Here is a 10,794-nt window from a genome sequence, read left to right as displayed (position 1 = left end):
GATGTGAGAAAGCAAGTCACTGGGTCCGGGACTCAAACTGTGGTCGGCCATGTGGGAGTGTCCAGCACCTTAACCAACATGCCACCTGCTGGCCTCCATGGAGCTTTGATTCTGAATATCCTAAGAGGTCCTAAAGAATAAGCTCTAGGTCATTACCAACTACTACAAGGGTCTAGAACATCACGGTATCATCTGAAACAAATGTAACAGTGAAATGGATCCAGTCATTAAACCCTACCAACATCCATTTTTATTAAAGGTGCTTATTGAGAAATGCCAGGATACTGAGGTGAGGGTGGAGGAAGAAAGAAAAAGACTCTGGTGTGGACCCTCTTCATAATGGAGGCCACCATGTGGATAAATACTATCGACTTATGTAATAAGTGACAAAGAAACAAAGGCATGTCACTAATAGCCTGTCATAAAGGAACTGCCAGTTAGTTAGGTAGGACTTTTGTAATTATGGCTTTAGTGGACTACAATGAGTATACTAATTTACAGTGAAAGAAATGTTCAGTGAAAAAAAATATTTTAAGTAACTTCCCTCTCTGCAATACTCACGTAATACTTGAAGACTTTTTGGGGAAAAGATCTTCTATGTTTTTCTTACTTCTAAAAACAAAAATAAAAACAAAAATATTTCTAGACTTTCTAGACTGCATGAGTAATATAATTAACATAAATTTCTCTGGAATTGGTGATTTTTGCTTTTAACATATTTTAAAGAAGAAGAGCAGCAACAAAAGTCAGTAAGACACTGATAGGAATTACAGGTATGATTCCCTGTTGGGCCACTCATGTCATGCACTCAATTTTACGTTCCCACCAAATTGAAATGCTGAAGACCCAACTCCTGATGTGACAGTATGTAGAGGTGGGGCCTTTAGAAGGTAATTAGGCTTAGAAGAGGTCACGAGAGTGGGGCTCCAAGACAGGATGAATTGCCTTACGAAAGGAGAGACCCAGTGATATCTCTTGCCATGTGAGGACACAGTGGGAGGGTGGCCATCTACCAGGCAGAAAGACTGCCGTTAACAGAACCCAACCATGCTGGCACCCTCACTTCAGACTTCCAGCCTCCAAGACTACGAGAAAATAAATTCTGGTTGTTTCAGCCATCCAGTCTATGACAATTTGTCATGGCAACCCAAGCTGATTCAGATGAACAAACATAATAATAATAATAATAATAATAAAGTTAGGCCCAGCTGTGGTGATACAAATAGCAAGGCATCACTGTATACAGCTGAGGTCACATAGGAAGATCAGTTCAGATCCCAGACCCATTGGATGGTAGGACATGCCTGCAATCTTTGCTAAGGGTCTAGGACTGAGGATCAGAATGGTGAGACTGTCAAAAACACCTCTGTCTCCTCTCTCCCTTTCTCTCTATCCCTCCTCTCTTCTCCCCATCCCCAGACAATTGAAAAAAAAAAATTCTATGTTGAAAATACTCACTTTGGAACAGATATCTTATCAGTAAAAACAGGTCTTTGTCTAACCAATTGTTTGCTTTTGGAAGGATGCCGTATGGCTTTGGGTACTTCTCCAGTTGAAAGGGCGTCCATCTGAGAAATACTGTACTTATCTGGAATAGGAGTGCCATTGATGAGTCTCCATGCCTTCATGATCAGCAAGTGACAAGCAGAAGTAAATAGCATCATATTGTCTACACTGCCACAGAAATGCATAAGCTTATCTTTAGGGTCTGAAGTCCAGACTCCAGGGTTATTTTTATTTTTAATATTTTAGAGAGATTTTTGCCATAGGGCGTGTGTGCTCACTGGAGAGACAGAGAGAGTGAAAACGAGAAATCATCCCCAAGGGGGGATGGCCACGCTGCAATCCCTCCTTCTCCATTCTCCTCTCAGGATTTTGGGCACACAAGCACATACACACAGTGTGAGTTTTCAGTCGCCAGGTCCAGGACTTGAACTGTGGTGACTACATGGGAGTCCAGTGACATAACCATTATACCATCTATTGGTCCCTCCAGGGTTATTTTAAAAGTAAAACAAAGGCCAGCAAATGGTGTGGTGGTTAAGGAGCTGGATACCCACTTGGCCAACCACAGTTTGAGTCCCAGATCTGGCGGCTTGAAAATTATACTAGACACATATGCATGCCCCAAATCCTAAGAGGTAGAAAGGAGGACAAGGAGTTGCAGTGTGGCCGTCCCCTGGTAGGTGATTTTTCACTTTCCTTCTCTCTGTCTCTTTTTGGTGAGTGCCAAAACCTTAAAAAAACAAAAAAGTAAAACTGGATTCAGTAGCTTGAAAAACATGCCCAGTGTGCTCATCGCCATGCCCCATTTGGGGAAGTGCTTTCTCCCTCTCCCTGTCTCTTTCTGGCAAGTACACATGCTGTCTGGCAAACACACACGCATGCACGCACACACACACAACCAAAATCCAAGGCCCAAACTCTTACACAGTAAGAGAATTACCAATGAAGTCTGCAAAGCCTGAGACTGATGGGCATTAAAGGAAGCTCCCATCTGCAACAACAAAATGGCAGTCAGTGACAGGCTTACCTGAAGAGAGTAATGTTTTCTCCTCAATTTTGCAGCTGACCTGGTGTTCCAGGAATTCTCGAATTTGCTGAATGTTAGGCATCTGCCTTTCTCGCTCACGTCTTGCTGATTCCACAGTTCTTAGCACTCTACTCATGTGATCACTTGGAATACCACGGATATCCTGAAGGAATAAGAAATACGTTCATTAATTATCCCAGAATGTTTTTCATTTCATGGGCATTCGCTGTGCTAATGTTTCAACCTGTTCCTACTGAGCTCCAGGTACATGGAAGGTCGGAAATACCCCAACATACAACACACTGTCCTGCCCCCTACAAAGCTCACAGTGAAGCTGAGTGCACAAGGTGTGTGTGTGTGGCTGTCTGGGACTGGCTCGGAAATGACATGAGGCTGTCTGGGAAGAACGAGATGAACTGACAAAGGCTCGAGGAATCCTAGTGAGGATGGAGGGGGAGGCTGAGCTGTATACTGAAAGGTGGGTGGAGTCAATCAAGTATCAATACAAAGAGCAGTGTAGGATTCAAGGGGGTTGGCCTGTGGCACAGGCAGGTACTGTGGCAGAAAGAGTCCAGGCGGTCCTACAGACTAGTGCTATGAAGGCCTGGTGAGACAGCAAAAAGGAAAAGGTAAGAGCGTCTTCTAGGTGTTGGATGTGTTCAATCTCATCATCTGGGTACTGGCTACAGATCTCTCACAGACGTGTGTGCACACACACACACATAAATATGTACACATAAGGCTGTGAACAGACACAAATGCACCCACATATACACAAACATCTAAACACTCATATACATCAGTATACACACATACTTGTATATACACAGATGTATGCACACACATGTATCTATATACACCCATACATATTTACATATATGTTATTTATATGTTCAGATATATAACTGTATATAGATACGTATACATCTGCCTGTACGCGTACAGACACATGGATATATACGTGCATGCATATGTATGTATACCCATACCCACAGATTTATGTACAGAATGCACACACACTTATGCACATGTGTACATGCCCACAGACATATGTGTGCCTATATATGCATACATATACACTTATATTTGCACACAAGTACACATGCACACACAGATATGTGTAGCCATACATAAATAAGGTTTTTCATAAAGTTTGTGGAAATGTCTATTAAAAAAATTATTGGGACCAGCAGGTGGCGTGGTGGTTAAGGTGCTGGACACTCCCACGTGGCCTACCAGGGTTCAAGTCCTAAATCTGGTGGCTCACTTTCTCACTTCCTCTCTCTGTCTCACTCTCACGCTCTCTGTCTCTCTCTGGTCAAATTAAAAATTAAATGAATGAAAAAATAAAATAAATAATTATTTAAAAAAATTATTTAGGGGAACTAGCAGATGGCATAGTGGTAATGTCGCTGGATTCCCATGTGGTCGACTAAGGTTTGAGTCCCAGCAGCTTAAAACTCATACCGGGCATGTGTGTGTGTGTGTGTGTGTGTGTGTGTGTGTGTGTGTGTGTACAAAATCCTAAGAGGAGAATGGAGGAGAGGGGATTGTAGTGTGGCCATCCCCCCGGGGGGTGATTATTTCTTGCTTTCTGTCTCTCTGGCAAGCGTACGCACCCTATAGAAAAACCCATAGATTTAAAATGTTTTAACACCAAAGACGTGTATTTTATGAATGACAATAAAATAGGTAAAAAGCGGAGTCTGCAGGTAATATGATATACCAAAATTATGCATTCTGGCAAGAACATGAAATACAATTCATTTATCCATTCATTCAACACGTATTTATCAGGTGCTGATTTTGTATGACATGGGTTAACATCAGAATGTAAGCAGCACTGGGGCTGCCTAGATACAAATTCTGGTACCGTCATTACTGGCCAGGTGATGTTAATTGAGTCACTTAACCTGTCTGTAAAACAGAGATAGTAAGATCACTTATTTCAGAGATGTGTTCTTACGTTTGAATGAGTTCATATTCGGTAATGTCTTAGAAATGGGCCAGGCAAACAGTGCATGCCACCTGGGCGTTTGTAAATAAAGCATGTCACACTAGCTTCTGGTCTCCACACTTGCACAGAACTGACATGCCTTCTGCTCTTCTCTAATGGTTTCTTATTTCAAGAATGAAATATAATAGAACTATTGGACTTCCAAAAATGAATGAACTTACTGCATTAATTCCCAAAGTTTCCAATTTTTCCACCAGGCTCTGCTCCAAGACTGTTCTTATTTCCTTAGTGAGGGAAGGATTGCTCTTCAAAACTTTCCTTAAATGCACCTTGCTGTTATTTAATTTTTGTTCATTTTCCCTTCCTGCAACAGGGTTTAAAAAAATGTGTTAATAAAGATTCAAACAAATATATAAAAACTCTAAGCAGAAAATGGCAAAGTACAACTTCTAAATAGCAAGTAAGCATGCGTAGTGTTTTAAAGTCCTTGTATATTTAGTTATTTGGTACAACATAAAATATTTAAGCATCATAGTTTCTCAAACTATTTTAAGTTTGGATCAAACTGCAGTGTCTTTAAAGGGGAACTAGCAGATGGCATAGTGGTAATGTCGCTGGATTCCCATGTGGTCGACTAAGGTTTGAGTCCCAGCAGCTTAAAACTCATACCGGGCATGTGTGTGTGTGTGTGTGTGTGTGTGTGTGTGTGTGTGTGTGTACAAAATACAAAGAGGAGAATGGAGGAGAGGGGATTGTAGTGTGGCCATCCCCCCGGGGGGTGATTATTTCTTGCTTTCTGTCTCTCTGGCAAGCGTACGCACCCTATAGAAAAACCCATAGATTTAAAATGTTTTAACACCAAAGACGTGTATTTTATGAATGACAATAAAATAGGTAAAAAGCGGAGTCTGCAGGTAATATGATATACCAAAATTATGCATTCTGGCAAGAACATGAAATACAATTCATTTATCCATTCATTCAACACGTATTTATCAGGTGCTGATTTTGTATGACATGGGTTAACATCAGAATGTAAGCAGCACTGGGGCTGCCTAGATACAAATTCTGGTACCGTCATTACTGGCCAGGTGATGTTAATTGAGTCACTTAACCTGTCTGTAAAACAGAGATAGTAAGATCACTTATTTCAGAGATGTGTTCTTACGTTTGAATGAGTTCATATTCGGTAATGTCTTAGAAATGGGCCAGGCAAACAGTGCATGCCACCTGGGCGTTTGTAAATAAAGCATGTCACACTAGCTTCTGGTCTCCACACTTGCACAGAACTGACATGCCTTCTGCTCTTCTCTAATGGTTTCTTATTTCAAGAATGAAATATAATAGAACTATTGGACTTCCAAAAATGAATGAACTTACTGCATTAATTCCCAAAGTTTCCAATTTTTCCACCAGGCTCTGCTCCAAGACTGTTCTTATTTCCTTAGTGAGGGAAGGATTGCTCTTCAAAACTTTCCTTAAATGCACCTTGCTGTTATTTAATTTTTGTTCATTTTCCCTTCCTGCAACAGGGTTTAAAAAAATGTGTTAATAAAGATTCAAACAAATATATAAAAACTCTAAGCAGAAAATGGCAAAGTACAACTTCTAAATAGCAAGTAAGCATGCGTAGTGTTTTAAAGTCCTTGTATATTTAGTTATTTGGTACAACATAAAATATTTAAGCATCATAGTTTCTCAAACTATTTTAAGTTTGGATCAAACTGCAGTGTCTTTAAGGACTCATGATCAAATTACCAAATTACAGCTAAATAATGCAACACAATATGTAACTATAGACACATAATAGGAAAAATTATATAGAAGTTTAAAGTTTTATCTTTTTTTTTTTTTTGGAGAGGTTTTTTGCTATAGGGCACGTGTGCTCACCAGACAGAGAGAGACAGAGAGACAGAAAGCAAGAAATCACCCCCCAGGGAGGATGGCCACGCCACAATCCCTACTCCTCCATTCTCCTCTAGGGATCCTGGGCACGCACGCACACGCGCCCGGCATGAGCTTAAGCCACCGGGTCTGGGACTCGAACTGCGGTCGACTATGTGGGAGTCCAGCGACATAGCCATTACACTAACTGCTGGTCCCTATCTTTAAACTTAGTTTACCATAGCCTAAAAATTTCTATTTTTTTTTTCCTGGAGAGGTTTTTGCTATAGGGTGCGCACGCTCACCAGAAAGAGACAGAGAGACAGAAAGTGAGAAATCACCCCCCCCCAGGGGGGATGGCCACGCCACAGTCCCTTCTCCTCCATTCTCCTCTTGGGATCTTGGGCACGCACGCACACACGCCTGGCATGAGTTTAAGCCACCGGGTCCGGGACCCGAACCACGGTCAACTACATGGGAGTCCAGCGACGACATAGCCGTTACGCTAACTGCTGGTCCCTAAAAAGTTCATTTCTAAGTTCAGTTAGAATTCATGTGTCATTTAATGAAGAAAAATTTCAGTTTATTTTAAATAATTAAAAAATGTTAAGTAACAAACTTAGGAAGCTAAGTGTACATAAAATGTCAAAATGTAAAGAATTATCAACCACCTCAAAATATTTACCAAATGAAAAAGAGGTTAATAAAAGGCTTAAGGAAAGTATGTTTTAGTTAAAATAACTTGCAGTAGAAAAAAAAATAACAGGCCATGTTCTTCACCTTCCTTCCTTAATCCTCCTCTATTGCCCACTAAAAATGTCTAGTTCAAGAGGGTCTGCAGAAAGGGAGTGACGACAGGAGCTTTGAAAACTCAAGTCCTTATGTCCAAGGAAACTGAAGACTTGATTAAAGAGACTCAATGCCTGACAGTCCAGACCCTTAGTGAGTGTGCAAGGCTGTATCCGGAGAAATGCAAGAACCATGTTATCATCCTAAAGTCTAATTTCCAAATAGGAACATTCTGTCCCAAGTGGATGGCTCTTTTTTTTTTTCCCTTTTTTTTTTGGAGAGGTTTTTGCTATAGGGCGTGTGCACTAGCCAGAAAGACAGAGAGAGAGAGACAGAGAGACAGAAAGCAAGAAATCATGCCCGGGGAATGGCCATGCTGCAATCCCTTCTCCTCCTTTCTCCTCTCAGGATCTTGGGCATGCACACACACGCGCCCAACGTGAGTTTAAGCCACCGGGTCCAGGACTCAAACCACAGTCGACTACATGGGAGTCTAGTGACATAGCCATTACGCTAACTGCTGGTCCCTCAAGTGGATGGCTCTTAATGATGTGTCCTGGATGTGGGGCAGGCCGGTCTGGAGAGACACTCCGTGTCCACTGCTTCATCTGCCTATAAGTGGGATTTTAAAAAAATAATTATTTTATTTAACCTTATTTATTTATTTATTTATTTATTTAATTTTAATTTGACCAAAGAGAGAGATAAAGTGAGAAAGCAAGCTACCAGGTCCAGGACTCAAGCCACAGTTGAGTATGTGGGAGTCCAGCACCCTTAACCATTGTGCCACCTCCTGCCCCACTGTCCTCTTTATTTAGTGGGATTTTTTAGTACTCACAGCCCTGGGATTTGCAGGAGATCTTGAACAAGATGCCTTTTAAGATGTTTTCAATTTTATTAGTAAATAATATTTCTGTTGATATACAGTTTTATTAAAAGCAAAGTTAATAAAACTATAACTAGGGGAAATAATTCCTGAATGAAGATACTTTCTGTACTTTGATAGTATAGCTAAACAAAAATGACAAAAGTGTATATGATCGCATGTGTTTAGAAGTCGGGAGTAATCTTAAATTTTACGTTCTTAGCATTCATGCTGCTGTTTAATCACCAAGGCTTCCAAATATTCTGAAACCCCCAAAAGAGCACTTCTGTCATAGGAGCTAACAGTCCATCAAAATCTCGAGGACTGGCTGCAGCCAGGACTCTGTGGCTGGCCTTGACTTCTGGCTGGCCATCAAGTCTGCAACTATCTAGGGTGAAAAATAACAAGGAGCACCAAGACAGCCCAGAGGTCATGGGGCTACCACTGAGAGAGACACATCTACTTCTCCAATTATACAAAGATAACTTTACCTTTTTAAGGTTTTTGTAATAGGATGTGCTTGCTGCAGAGACACAGAGATAGTGAGAGGGAAAGTGTGAAATAGCTCCCCCCAGGGAGAATGGCCACTAGCAATCCTTTCTCCTCCATTCTCCTCCTGGGATTTTTGGCATACAAGCATACATGCCCAGCATAATTTTCAAGCTGTGCAGTCTGGGCCTTGAACCATGGCTGGCCATGTGGGAGTCCAGCACTGAACCATCACGCCACCTGCTGGCCCTGCAAAGATAATTTTTTGACCAGTGTCTCAGATATAGAAATACACAGAAGCACAGCCTACACAGAGGCCCTGGGCCCTCTTTCCTCTGGGATGTGAGACCACAAACAGGAGTCAAGGGATGCGAGAATGACTTGACTAGAACATACGGAGCCGTAAACCGTTGATATCCGCTGTTGAATGTGTTTACTTGCTGATGTGTCTGTAGTCATCCTCAATGCTGATGACAAGTTCATTTTTCTCGATGACCAAGTTGCTTCAAATTACAGCAGTTTAAATGTTTCCCTCTGTCCTCACATTTACTGTGTATGTTGGTGCTTGCCTTAGGAAGCCATCCATGAACAATTAGAAAACCCTTGGTAAGGATCTCTACAAGGCTGGGTGGGGCTGGCCCACAGAAGCAAGAGAGAGTGCACAGTAGATAGGAAGAATAAAGTGTCTATGTGGAGGTAGAACCAATCAACCAATCACGGCCGAAGACCAACAAGACAAAACTTTCTAGAGACCAGCACTTTTCTGAGATATAAAACTTAAGACACATGCAAGCAGGTGGCAGGCTACTGCCTAATAGCCCATACGTGTGGTCTGTTATACCAGACACTCGACAAACCATTTATGATAGCCGCTAACTGGAGCACCAAGTAAGTAATGAAAAGAAAATGGAATTCCTGGATTCTAAGGGACTTCATCTGTCATCTAGCAATAAATCTCCTTATTTTTCAGAAGGATACTAAAACCAGAGAAGTACGAGACTTCCCCAAAGGCACCCTGGCTAGTCCTGCAGAGCCTGAACAGCTTGCTTTTCTCCTTTTATTCTTGCCTTTTTCCATTGGTTCTTTGCCTTAAACTACAGGAATCAGAAAAGTAGGCCTCGGGTTCCAGCCCTGTCACTAATTAAGCTCAATGACCTGGAGCTGGCTCCTAATAGCCGTGTTTTGAGTTTCTGGAAAATAAATGGCCTCTAAGATCTCTCTGGCCCATACAGTCTAATATCCTATAAAACAGTGAGACCAATATATAAAATAACAAGTTGTCTTTACACAACTGTCAAAAAGCAAGAATGCAGAAATACATATGTGTGAGTTACCTCTTAGTGACAGCCACAGTGTTTTTGTAAACACTGCCAAAATTTAGCTTCTTGGGTATTTATCTACAAAATGTTAGCACAGGCTGGGGAATTTACTGATGGTAATTCATCAGCTGCCAGTATGCTGACTCCATGGAAGCACTTAAAGATGTGGTCACAGACCACACGTGGTGCACTTGCACATGGAGCCTTTCCCCTGGTCCTCAGCACACTCTCTTCCACCAGAACTGTGACTGAACACATGAAGGGTGGTAAAGGTTATTGTCCTAGTCCGGCCCCCAAAATGTCCTCCAACCAGTGATGCCATTTGCTGTCGATGACGCCAGATTCCCATCTGACATTGGCTGGGAGCAGTCTAAACGCACAGGCAGAACGACCGAGCGGGTGGGACCCAGTTGGGTGATGGTGGACACATCACGATTCCTCTCAGAACTCTTGCTTGACTGGTTTAAGTGAAGTGAATGTGAACTGGTTTTGAAATTATGTAGCCCTTTCTATGAATCTCCTGACATGTTTCACAGATCCTTCCAGGAGTGAGAGATCTTATGTTCTGGACATGAATAAACAATACATATGCAGGAGAGAGGAAGCGTGCTCCTTGCAAGTGCAGTGATGCTCATGATGCAGAACATAAATAGGGTAATATCTGGTCGTTCTGTCTCCAGGAAACCAGCACAGATGATTGAAAATCACCTAAGGACAATAATTTTATTTTTAGAGAAATGTTGGCTATAGGGCATGTGTGCTCGTCAGCAAGACAGAGAGAGATGGAAACAGAAAGCGAGAAATCACCCTCCCATGGAGGATGGCCAAGCTGCAACCCCTTCTCCTCCATTCTCCTCTTGGGCACGCATGTACACATGTCTGGTGAGTTATAAGTTGCTGCTGGATTTGGGACTCAAATCTCAGTTGACTATGTGGGAGTCCAGTGACATAACCATTA

General features: G+C 41.9%; 1 protein-coding gene across 2 annotated transcripts in view; it reads right to left on the bottom strand.

Moving 5' to 3' along the window:
- Positions 1–10,794, bottom strand: part of DZIP1 (DAZ interacting zinc finger protein 1) — a gene marked incomplete at its 5' end in the record, with an annotated part of 62,544 nt that overhangs the window by 8,367 nt on the left and 43,383 nt on the right. For both annotated transcript variants that reach the window (XM_014590935.2, XM_014590936.2), the window contains 4 exon segments: positions 562–612; positions 1,459–1,588; positions 2,534–2,696; positions 5,871–6,013. In XM_014590935.2, the coding sequence (XP_014446421.1) occupies positions 562–612; positions 1,459–1,588; positions 2,534–2,696; positions 5,871–6,013 (487 nt within the window).

Source organism: Tupaia chinensis, unplaced genomic scaffold (assembly GCF_000334495.1).
Source record: "Tupaia chinensis unplaced genomic scaffold, TupChi_1.0 Scaffold000503_1, whole genome shotgun sequence".
NCBI classification, from domain to species: domain Eukaryota; kingdom Metazoa; phylum Chordata; class Mammalia; order Scandentia; family Tupaiidae; genus Tupaia; species Tupaia belangeri.
This window is presented reverse-complemented; position numbering and strand designations above follow the sequence as displayed.